The sequence below is a fragment of the Oreochromis niloticus genome, linkage group LG19 (assembly GCF_001858045.2).
Source record: "Oreochromis niloticus isolate F11D_XX linkage group LG19, O_niloticus_UMD_NMBU, whole genome shotgun sequence".
Taxonomy (NCBI): Eukaryota; Metazoa; Chordata; class Actinopteri; order Cichliformes; family Cichlidae; genus Oreochromis; species Oreochromis niloticus.
This window is the reverse complement of record NC_031983.2, coordinates 30,542,426-30,555,053: the sequence shown is the minus strand read 5'-3', so window position 1 is coordinate 30,555,053 and position 12,628 is coordinate 30,542,426. Positions and strand designations below refer to the sequence as shown.

At 47.7% G+C, this 12,628-nt stretch overlaps 1 protein-coding gene across 17 annotated transcripts in view; it reads right to left on the bottom strand.

The window, feature by feature from the left end:
• Positions 1–12,628, bottom strand: part of myt1lb (myelin transcription factor 1-like, b) — a 126,873-nt gene that overhangs the window by 17,281 nt on the left and 96,964 nt on the right. For 16 of the 17 annotated variants that reach the window (XM_025900943.1, XM_019348501.2, XM_025900941.1 and 13 more), the window contains 5 exons: positions 8,053–8,187; positions 4,958–5,048; positions 3,169–3,276; positions 2,157–2,383; positions 1,004–1,290 (listed from right to left, as the gene is read on the bottom strand). In XM_025900943.1, coding sequence (XP_025756728.1) covers positions 1,004–1,290; positions 2,157–2,383; positions 3,169–3,276; positions 4,958–5,048; positions 8,053–8,187 — 848 coding nt within the window. The remainder of the gene's footprint in view (positions 1–1,003; positions 1,291–2,156; positions 2,384–3,168; positions 3,277–4,957; positions 5,049–8,052; positions 8,188–12,628) is intronic. The other variant, XM_025900946.1, reaches the window with a different exon arrangement.

Below are 12,628 nucleotides of genomic sequence, written 5' to 3'. Positions count from 1 at the left end.
ATAATGAGCTGTAAAAGGGGCCGAAAGCTCCGGCTCTGCACCGCGTTGGTGGAAAGGAGGTGAACTTGGCTGAACTCACAGTGTGGAGGCGGTTCGGTCAGACTGGACCTCAGTGGACAGTCAGTGCTGTACGACATCGTACAGACCGATCCTTCAACCAGCAGGCTGAGGAGGAGGAGGAGGAGGAGGAGCAGGTGGAGGGACCGACTGAGAAGCAGGGAGGTGTGTCTGTGCAAAGCTTCATAAAGAAACCGTCCACACCACGAGTCCTGAGCGATACACCTCCTCTCCTCTCCTCCTCTCCTCTGTGACATTTACAAATCTGCCACCTTTCCTTTATTCTCACTTCTGTCGCCCTCGTTCTCCGCCGTGCTCTCTGCTGTCAACATTAGCATTAAGCCAGCATTAGCCTGCCGCTGTGCGCTCCGTCTCCGGCCTCCATTTTCTGGCTCAGCGTCCGGGCACAGATAATACAGGAACACCGTCACCTTATCTCCTCAGAAATGACACACTGGACTCACACCGTGTCAAACGGGGCCTCGTCCTGCTCCTATCTGATCCCCAGACGGAAAATAAAAAACTGCCCGCTGAGCTGTGAGTGTGAGACACAGGCTGGATCTGTGTGTGTGTGTGTGTGTGTGTGTGTGTGTGTGTGTGCTCTTTGTCAGCGTTGGTACAATGACGGACGCACAGAGATAATCTTGCGGTGGATCGGTGCTGCGCCTGTGTAACCCCGCGGGTGCACGTTGGTCTTGAGCTGTCGCAGGAGTTAAGGTCACATCACTCCGCAAGCATTTTAGGAGCAGCGCTTAGGGATCTTTTATTTTGAAAATTGAGCTGATTCTCTAAGCTGTTCCTGTGTCTGACTTCCTACCTTCGTCTGACGTGACGGCGAAATAAGTCGCGGCTTGAGTGGGCGCGATCAGAGGGCGGACACCTGAGTCAGACTGCTGACCTTACTTTACAACAGGTGCATTTAAAGGACATCGTGGCGGCGCCCTACCTGCGAGCACAGGTCCTGCGGCTTCCCCGCCATGTCATGGGGCATCTCCCGGCAGCGGGTGGACAGGTTGAGGATGGCGGTGGCGGCCATGTGGGCGGCCTCCATGTCGTGGCTGTAGTCGAAGCTGCTCTTGCTGCAGGTGCTGCTGGCGCTGCTGCCCCCACCACCGCCTCCCGCGCCCCCTCCGCCGCCACCGCCGCCACAGCTCAGGCTGCTGCCGCTGCTGCTGGGGGCGTAGGTGCTGGTGGTGCTGCTGGCCGAGCTGGAGTTCTTGCAGTAACGTTTGGCTGTGGATGCATACGAGAAATTCAACATGAGAAGAAGCAGCAGAGGTTTTTCCAGAAATACAAACAAAAGTGTCAGATTCACACGTCAGTCCTGAAACAGCGAGTCAAAGCCCAAAACCTGGGTTAGATGTGCTCCATGCAGATGCTGCAGATGTGGCACAAACTCGCAGGTTTCACTGTTTCTCATCTTACAGTTTCTTGCTCAGCAGAGCAGAGAAGTTACTGAGAAGTTTGTGCATGTCAGAGTTCATCGCTCTGAAGGTTTCACCAGCGTTCAGATTTCAGAATTTCTCAAAAATATAAAGTGAAACTTTGCTGAATGCTTAAAATTACAGATTTTTATTTCACTAATCTTCACTTTGGCAAATTTTCCCATGTGCTGCATTCTTGCTAATTACCAGCAGGGGGCAGGATATTAGCTCTGAAGCCTGATTGGAGCCTCCAGGTCAGCTGACCTCTGAGCTCGGTGAACTGTTGCTGATGAGTTTGTGTCTCGGTTGCTGCTCTGAGGTCTGAATAAAACATGAAGGTCATTCTGCTGCTAGAGTCTGAGCAGGAAGCAGGAGAAGCTTCAGGGCGGGGCTACACTGAGTCTCACAGCGTTGTTACATTGTAACAGTAAGGACTGTGTATTATTTACAAACGTGCAGTTTTTACTGGTTTTGAGTGTTTTTACTAACAAACTGAACCAGATGAAAGAAAATGAATTGCTGTCTATTTTTATTCTTTTTCTCTTTCTAAACTCATTTCAGTGACTTTTAAAATACGTCTTTACTCATTATCTTTAAAATGGTCCCGATTTCTCTCTCTAAGGAACATCGGCGCATTAGAAAACCCGTCACACGAACAACTCGAGTTTGTCGTACCGTCGTAGCCTTTGGGCGACGTGTCCCTCTGCCCGTGCACTTTGGGAGCGATGGCCCGTTTCCCGTACACGTGGTGGTTGTTGCCGCCGTCGAAGGCGCTGTAGTCAAAGCTGGTCTTGGAGTACTTCTCCAGCTCCTTGGCCAGGTTGGAGCGGGGCGTGCTGGTGGAAACATTGTTCTTGTAACCATACTGTGGATAGTCCAGTTGTTTGACAAAGCACATTGGCCTGGAAAATAAATGACGAGGGGGTGGAAGTTGGACCGAGGCATTCAACATTGCCCACGGGGGGAGGAGAGGAAACTTGGGGTTCGGCTAAAAATGGGCAGACTGAGGGAAAGATGGGAATACCGGAGGGTTAGAGGGTGGAGGGTGGGGCTGGATGATGGAGACGTGTCCCTTTTATGTGCCACAGCATGGATGTTTCTGCTCTTCCCTCAAAAACATAATCCTGCTATAAGTATTTTTCAAGCGTAGACAATAAAAACAGCTAAATTAAATTTACGCTTTTATTACTCTTGCATACTTCTGATATGCTTTCATCATCTGATATGCGTTTATGGCCTCAATCGGAGACCGAGAAGAAATGAAATGCAAGATCTTAAACTGCTGATGTTCAGTTAGATATAAATATAAAACGTACAATTACTTATGACTTTTTCATCACAGCATTTTCATGACTATCACAGAGGCACTCGTTCAAAAAGCTCTGCCGTCGCTCTGATAAATGAGGCCAATTTTGTTAAATGTTATAAAGCATCCATGACGAGCAGAGCGATGAACATGCGGTCTCTTGGATGTGTTCTCAGGGGACGGGAGAACACGAGCATGAAACAAAAAAGGGGAAGACGTCAAGTCTCAATTACAGGATGCACGTGAAGAAAGAACAAAACGTTCCAACATGACACGAGCATTTTATTCTGCTTAAACCAGAACAAAGCCACGTCCCGCCTGCCGCTGCACTGCATTCACAACACACTGTGCTGAATTCTGGGGGTGTGGAGTGAATACTACCTTAGGACTCGGTCGGACGCCTGGTTGGACTTGGGCCCGTCGCAGCTCTGGTGCTTCTCCTTGGCTTTGGCCAGCTTCTCGGCGGCGGCAATGGGACACCCTGACAGACTGCAAAGAGAGAGCGAATGGTGGAGGACGCATTTTGATAGGTGAAAGTGTTACAACGAACGCACACGCTGCGAAGCGTCGGGCTCGTTAGAGCGCCTGTCAGAGCGTCTGCTGGGCTGAAAACAGCTCGAGCACATCTGCCTGTCAGACAGTCGATTGCAGCGTCTACCGTAGTTCACAAAGTGTTAAAAAGTGAGGAAAATTAATGAATTTGCATTTTAAGTAACAACGCAGTCAGTAACAGCTTGTATGTTTCTGGTTGAACAGCTTAAAATCATTCTCAGAATAGATATTCCCATATGGACAAACGCGGTCGTTTCCTTCAAACACCTGCTGACAGGAAACGCCGCGCAACTTCCTCCTGACAAATAACTGACCAAATGTGACAAAAGTTCATGTTGTTATCCTTAACCCCGATTATTCTCCATCCAGGCTGTCAGCCGCAGCGCTGGAAAAATGATCTGTGACAATGGCCCGGAGCCAGCGTGGAGCACCTGCCATCAGGGTGCATCAGATGGGGAAGTGTGAAGGAGCACACGATGGAGGCTTCTATCAGCTCTTTCTGCTCCACGTCTGCAGCGCGCCTGTTTTGCACCACCGCCATGTCGCCGAGCGCGGCGGGAGGCGTTGTGGTCCTCCCAGGTCTGCACCTCTCCCGTCACCCCGGCTGAGTGGCAGAGAGGTGCTAATGGCTGTTGCTACGCCCGACTCCCTGAGCATCTGCTGAGGGTGACACTCCTCTTTCACTGTCACCTCGCCCCGTCTGACAGGCACGAGCGCCCTGCTATTTCGGTTTCTCCCTCCAAACCTGCACCTGACGGATGCCATTTTTTTGAGACGATAAATGATTTATGCTGCCGAGCTGCTGCATTCGGAGCAGGCTCAGCTAAAATATGGCAGCTGGACTACTTTAATTATGTCCTGCGTTCCAGGCAGGGCTTTCTGTGGAAGACCAAAACTGCTATAATCAAAAATAACTAAGTAACGACTCAAAGAGCCTCTGAAACAAGTGTTTTATGAAAGGTTTTCAAACTTGAATTTTTCTGAGGTCCCAACATGATCTTCACTCAGCTTCCTGCCGTGGCCCCATCACAATCAACTTTATTATAATTAATGATGCCACAGCAACATTTTATAGTCTGAAGGGTTTTTTTCTCTAACAGCATTGGTATGATGGGATGTCTGTGGCGCAGACGAGCAGAAACCAACGTTGGTACCCGGGATGCCTGCGCGTCTCACTGGTCAAAAAAATTAAACACAAACACCAGGCAACCACCAATTTTAACTGATTGCAATTAAGTTGCTGTACAATTTTCACTGTAGTGTGACTACAAGTAGCCAGCAACCAACCACAGCAGACTATGTTTTTGTGTATTTAAGGACATACCAGCTTTTTTCATGAAGTCATTTATTTTTAAATATGGCAGTGTTGGTCCTCCATATGTTTTCCACATAAACATAATGTGAGAGGAAAGCAAAAATGACGAGTTTAAGGATAATTAAATCAAATGAAAAAGACACGAAGGGTGCAAACAGAATCCATCGAACATGTACGAACAGAAAAAGTCCAACAGTTAAATAACCAAAATAAATCCCACAGTAAAATAACTGAAATAAGTCCAACAGTAACATAACCGAAATAAGGAGGGGTGCAGGCGCTGGGTCCGGGCTGAGCTCTTACCTTCGGTGGGAGTTTCTGTTGCTATTGACATGGCCGCGTCCCGTGCAGCCAGGCGTAGGACACTTAAGAACATTCTCATACATTGCCACAACTTCGCACAGACAGGAGATAGGAGTGAAAGACAGGGAAGGTTAGGAGCCCCTTACAATCAGCCATGAGCTCTATTAGAGTGTGAGGAGCTTGGCATTATAAACATCATTAAGAAATGAGCCTGAGTGAACCCAAATGACCTCTTCTTCATTTTAATGAACACTAGTTTGAAAGGGCAGGCGAGGTTTCCCACCATATTGCTTCCACTTATCCAGCTCTTTCAAATTAGTATTCATGGAACGGGGCAGTCATGAATAAAAAGATGTCATTTGAGTTTAGCAGGACAAAGCCAGCAAGAAATGGAGGGAAATTTGTGGACATGCAAAGAGCAGAGCGACCAACAGCCAGCAATCATGCACAACAACACATGCCGCCTTAAAATCAATGAAGAAGCAGACAGAGGGGCGCAGCGCCGTGATGGAGTGCGCTCTGTTATCACGTGCTCGTCGTTAGAGTAAGAGTGCAGTCTTCAATACCGTTTACCATTAAAACAGTCCATAACTGCCTCGCATCCCCTCGGCAACCGGCCAATTAGATTAATGATCTATGGATGTCCGAGAGAAGCGCCAGAGCACCGCGGGCGGGGCGCGAGGAAGGGGTCGGCATGACACCGCTGACGTGCGGGGCCAAACCCCATCGGCACCAGCTTCATCATTATCACCCCCTTAAACTTTAACCCCTCATAATCCTCCTTCCCTTACATACTAATTGGTGTTGGGCGCAGGTAATTGGACAAAGCCCGCCGCCTCAGCTCGCCAAAAGCCAATACATTATGCATTTCCCGGGTTTTTCCTGCCCTCTGCGAGGACGCGCGCACAATGCCGAGAAATTAAAGGCAGAATCGGTGAGCGCAGATATTAACCGCAGCAGGATGTGGCTGCGCTAGCGTCGCGTGCACCAAAGGTAAATCACTTTAAAGACCAAAACAAGGACTCCCTGATGAAATATTTTAATATTCCACAAGAACGGAGCTACAATGGGCAAGCAGGAACGGGAATTAATGAATTTGAGATCTAATTTAATCGTCATTTTTCACAAGGAAAGGAAGAGTGTGGCTGCACTGTGTGATTTCCCAATTAAATGAAGCCACTGCATTAATAATACATCGTCCATTCAGTACAGCAAATGTGTTAACGGGGGGAGAGGCTCGCCCGCCGCTGAATCTGCCCTGCAGGCAGTCACATGTGTGGCGTGTATTTGTCTTTACAGGAGTCTCTGTGCACGGCCGCTTATACGTCAGCCATGACATGGCCGATAACGCTGAAAGCTCCTGATAACGCCTCTCTGCACAGCAACGGTCCTGATGGAATGACATCTGTTTGCTCAGGTGCACGGGCGCACAGGTACCACGCCCTAACGCCCTGAAGCTTGTTTCACGCCCGTACCGGGTATATTTATAACCAGCACACCAAAATCAGGCTTCTCCAACATTCCTGACAGCAGGTGCTGCGCACAAAGACACTGAGCTCGAGCCCCGAGCCGTTTGTTGCATCCTGAGAGAGGATGGACGTGATTGGTCAAAGAGTTTGACACGCAGACAGGGGAGGGAGAGGTGACTATGACATTCAGACTCACTGCATTAAAAAAAGGAGGTAACCTCCAACTCGTCTCGATACGATAGATTTAATTCCATTTTCTAATTGTTTACGTTTCGATTGTAGTAAAATACATTTCTGTGAGGATGAGTGACATCACAACGCCACCAGCTGCTTCTTCTGCTTGCACAGACGTTTCTGCTGGGCTGTACCTGCGCTCCTATTGGTTGGAAACAGGTGCGCTGAGAGAGGACGCCATGTCCTAAATCCATAACTGATGTTTTATGATCGTAAGAAGATTCACAGAGAGAGAAAAGCTGAAGGGCAGAAGACTTGTTTCATTTCAGGATTGATGGAAACTTAAATACAGTCTCTCGAAGCAGGTGAAAGCACTCATGAGCGCCACCTGCTGCACTCCTGGCTGATGCGCGGCCAGTGTCGGTACAATAACAGGAAGTGGGACGGCTCCCCGAACGCCTGAATCATCCGTGGTATCGTCTTCTCCAAAAGTTAGCCGGACACAGTGAGAAAGAAGAAGGAGGAGGAACACGGATATCATATCCCCAAATCTCCAGTGACAATCAATTCAAGACCTTTCCAAATTCCATTTTGGGGCTCTTGATCCCGCTCAAGGTCAGCTGCCCTGAGCGACTTCACATTTCTGGGAGATGATTACATCTCAGGTTGGAGACCTTGTGCGGGCGGCACTCCACGGAACAAGAGACATCTGTGACACTGTGCTGGTCTTTACAAGCCTGCCTTTAATGGTAACTAATTTCTCCTCTTTTATTTTGATTGCAGTCCGGGTCACGGCGGATCATAACTTGATTTTCACGCTACGTTTAATGAAACGTGTAAAGGGGGCTTTTATTGAGAAGTTTGCACAAGGTGAATGAGACTAAATAGCCAGGGTAAGTTCTCTAAAGGGAAACGTCACTATTCATTCAAGGCTAATGTTTATTGCCACTTCACTTGATCTGTGGCTCGGAGATATGACACTGCCTTTCTATCCAGTGGAACTTAATTGAGCAAGGAATACAAATAAATGAAGAGGGTTTGTGGCGTGGACGGCTGCAGCGCGCACCAAGGTCTGTGAGCTTTTCAGACTTTAGAGAAAACTGAAGGACTCGATTAAAAATTAAAAAGGTACACAAATAAAGGAAAGACCTTTTCTTTCAGCCACATATACACCGATGAAGCATGCAACCCACATCTCGATCGCTGTCAGTCAATGCAGCTGACTCCAGTCGCTGCATTGCAGCTATTAGTGCATTATCACAGCCTCATTTCCACCTCATCACCACGGCACATTAGGCAGGCAATCGGCAAGCAAACCCACGGCCCCGTGCAAAAGGTCACAAAAGAAGTGCCGCCGTGACCCGTGTAATCCCCGAGGCATCAGACACTCACAGCACCGCACGCATGACCATGCCGACTCCTGAGCAACAAACACCGCTGCTGAGCGCTTACTTTCAGGTGGCACCCGGTCTTTGTGCGGACAGCCCGAAAGGCTCCGGTGGTGCGGGTACAGGCCCGTCACGTGACCCGTGCCGTCGCAGCCCGGCGTTGGACACCGGCTCTCCTTCTTGTCCACACGTGAAGCGTCTGTGAGGGGAAAGATGTAGAGGTCATTAGCACCTAGGTGGTAGCTGACTGTACGTTACAACTCCTCTCTGGACTCCAGCAGGGCGGCTTTGCATGATTCACGCTTCAAAATAATGCCCCTGTGGTTCATCCTCTGTCTGAAACAAGCTCTTTTAGCTCCTCCCTCTTTAACACGGCTTTCTTCTGATTGGCTGCCCATATAAAGGGTAGATGAGTGGGGCTTCTATCACATCTTTGTGACCTCATATTGAGCCAAGAGTAGAAAAAAACTGTGATTGACTGACTGTTTACATCAGTCGGCAGCCTGAGTTTACTGCACAGGCTCTGAGCTTATTATTAGAAACTTTGGTTATATTTAATATGAACACTGATCGCTGGAACATGTCACATATGACAGAGTATAACAGCGATGGTATTTAGATGGTAAATGGTAAATGGCCTGTATTTGTATAGCACCTTACTAGTCCCTAAGGACCCCAAAGCGCTTTACACATCCAGTCATCCACCCATTCACACACTGGTGATGGCAGCTACGTTGTAGCCACAGCCACCCTGGGGCGCACTGACAGAGGCGAGGCTGCCGGACACTGGCGCCACCGGGCCCTCTGACCACCACCAGTAGGCAACGGGTGAAGTGTCTTGCCCAAGGACACAACGACCGAGACTGTCCAAGCCGGGGCTCGAACCGGCAACCTTCCGATTACAAGGCGAACTCCCAACTCTTGAGCCACGATCACCCTATATGATGTGTCGGCCTACCCCGTCTCCTCCCACTGATGAAAGCTCTCCTGAGGACATCACTGTTCACTGCATCCATGAAAACTGTGACATTAAATTTACAGCAAAGAAACAAATAAAACTATTCTGAGGTGAACAGCAGCTTCTGCCTCATGTTGAGATTTAGTAACGTCAAAGGTACTTAAGGTAACCACAGACAGTTCAGTCCTTCAAATGTTTCAGGGTAAATATCTGTGAGCATGGAGGTTAACGCAGGTGGATGGAGGCTGAAATATTTGGATGTGTGATCTCTGACCGACCACAGAAACACAGTTTTACAGGTCAGCAACAGAAATCTTGTTTGCAGGTTCTTATATACGAGGCTCATATCACCTGAATGTTTTCACACATATTAAAGGTGATGTTCAAATGAAGTATGAAAGCATGCACCAAATCCAAACTAACTTTTTCTGAAAGGAACAGTTTCTGTTCATCGTTCCAAACATTTGTGATGTTGTTCTCCCTCTCCCCTTTTGGGAGAGACCATTTGGCCTTTGGTGCAGGGATGCAGGGACTGTCATGGACCAGTGCAGCTCTGAAACTTTTCTGATTTGAACATGTTTTCATTCAAAAAATAAAATCAGTACCAGACACTGACATTTATTTATCACAAGTTCTCTGTGAATATTCACCACAATTCTGTAAACATGAATGAATGTACACTTGAAGCTCCATTTTATATGTATGGATATTCATTTGGAACGATAAAGTGAACCTGACAGACACTTTTCTGAATTTCCAGGATGTGTTTGTATGAAGAAGCAGAGATTCTGATCGAGTTTGTTTACTGTTTGTTTAAATCTGAAGGAATTGTGAAATATTAGAACTTTTACATGTTTGACCTCCAAGAACTTAGGCTCCTTTAAAGCCGCATCATGCTTTTCTTCATTAAAACCAGCTCACAGCTGCACGTGACAGTTTGCTGGGTACATGCACTTGTCCTCAAACACACACAGCGGAGGAGATTGTGTTTCCCTTTCCAAAACCTGGGTCTCTTGTTTCCTTCAGACTCAGAGCAGATATGGTTACCACCAAAAAGCAGCGATGCCAAGTTGTGCCAACTGGCATTGTTTCTGGAAATGCAACCATCCAGCTTTAAAATCCTCTGACCCCCGCGTGCAAAGTCAAGCTGAGCTGCAGTAAATATGCGATATTTGAAAGTGAAAACAGGTTTGTGCATTTTCATGGCAGAGTTTCGGAGCCGTGTCAGATTGCAGAATGAATTTGGAGTCGTTGGATTGACAGAAACCTTTACCAGGAGCATGTTTTAGAAGAGTGGGCAGTGGAGGGGTAATTATCTCACTGCACAGAAAGACAGACCACTGATTAAAGTTTCAAAGGCCTGTGTAACTCAGAAGCTCCGACTAAAACACGGAGTGATGAACCAAAATAAAGCTCTGAGATGCAGAGTAGGAGAAGGTTGGGGTTCTGTATATGAGTGGGGGAGGACTGCTACAGTTTGTTGTGGTAAGGAGGGAGCCGAGCGTGAAGGTGAGCTTTCGATTCATGGGTCAGTCTACATTCCTATCCTCACCCATCACCAGCAGATGTGGTTAATGCGCAGAAGAATAAAATAGAGGATACAATCTATAGAAATGAGCTTCAACTTAAAAGTCAGGCCTCAGCCTCAGATGGAGACCAGGATTCAGAGTTATGGCTGTAAAAGAATATTTTACACACGGTTATATAATTTGGGGGGCGGCTGTGGTTCAAGAGGTAGAAAAGGCCTTCCAGTAATCGGAAGGTCGACTGATTCATCTCGATCCTGACACCAAAGTGTCCAGATACAGAACCCCAAATTGCCTCCGATTCATCCATGTGGCTTGCAGCGTAAAAGCACTTTGAGTGCTCACTGAGAGCAGAAAAACTCTATATAAATACCAGTCCATTTACCATTCACCATAAAAAATAGACATCTGATTGGGAAAATTGTGGGAAAATAGCAGTGCTACCAGCAGCTGTCCGTCTCCTGAGAGGCTTCGAATGCATGTTGGTTTGACACCAGAAAAGAGGTTAGACCCGGAGCTGCTGGGGGTTAACGGAGCAAACTGTGTGGCAAAGTCAGAACAACTGTCTGCAGTTGCAGCTGCGAGATTCAGAAATAATGCTGCTGGTGCAGAGAGTGCAGCGAACGGGTTCCTATAAGTGGATGGAGATCAGCTGAACCACTGAAGGTAAATACTCCTGAGCCTGAACATTTACCTGGCTGACTAACTCTTCCAGGCTGCAACAGTAGGTAATAACACACATTAGCAAGCTCGGTGGTTGAAGTTTAAGTCTAAAAACATCTTTAGAAACCTGAATTCCCTGAACTTTTGCTCTGCTCAAGATTTATTTTATGTCTGTAATAACTGGAGGCCCATTGTGCCTCATGAGGTGAGGTTTCCAACCAGTAGAAGACCCTGAGACAAGCGCTAGACCCCTGGAACTAGATCTCGATAAGGTGGGATGGATGGATGGATGGAGGGAGGGAGGGAGGGAGGGAGGGAGGGATGGATGGATGGATGGAAGAGATGGATGGATGGAGGGATGGAAGGAAGAGATGGAGGGATGGATGGAGGGATGGATGGATGGAAGGAAGAGATGGATGGATGGAGGGAGGGATGGATGGATGGAAGAGATGGATGGATGGAGGGAGGGATGGATGGATGTGTGGATGAAGCAAAGTGGAAGGAGTTCATAAAAGACAAAATGAAGAGGGGACATGAAGGCACACCTACTCATTCATTTACTAATGAGTCACCAAACCAAATCTCGTATCTCATTCATCAGAACAAAACTCCTCGTTATCCTCGGTGGCCGTCGTCCATCTATGTCACATTACAGGGGCCCATGAATACGGCACATACTGCTCCGTCATGTCTGGCTCTCGTGTCTGGCACCAGGGTAATATCACGTTGATAACGCGGCCTGCGTGTACACCAAGGCTTCTTTTTAATGGCTTCTTATTACATTGGCTGTTAATGTTTGTATGTTGGAAATAATTCCCCACTTCCATACGCATGACCGCACGTGTACACAGACATGATGCTCGTGCCTGCCACACTCCTCTTGCAGGGAGTGGAGGCAGCCAAGTGGAAGGCATATTAGAAAGCAGTGGATATTGATTGTGGCTGGGGACGGTCTGCGCTTTGCATAGCAAATGGCCCCCATTACCATACCATCTCTGGATAATTAATGTGCAGTCAGTAGGCCCGTCGTTCGTTATCGGTCATTCTGATGCTGTTCAATTTTCATCTCAACCTCATGCTTCTCTCTTCCCCGTCCCGCCCTCTTCCTCGCCATGCTCTACTTTATAAATCACGCACAAGAACCCTGGTCAACGAGTGTCTGCTACTATCTCGCCTGAGGGAAGATGCTATCGTGACGCAGCCATCTTGCGTCCTCTCATTATTCCAACATTAGCCAGACACAGAGGCCACAGAAGGCCCTTGAAATTAGCATTTGTGTGGCATTTAAGTCGCAATATAAACCTGCTGTGAGATGTGTGGCATTTAAGGTGTGATACCATCCTGCTGTGAATTAGCATGCTCTTATTTGTTGCTCTCATCTGATATCTTCCTTATGGGAGGGAGCAATTTAACCTTGTTAGGCCCGTATATTGTTGTTGTAAAGGATATGATAAGAAGAATAATTAAGAGTTAAACAAAGGAGTTTGCAATCA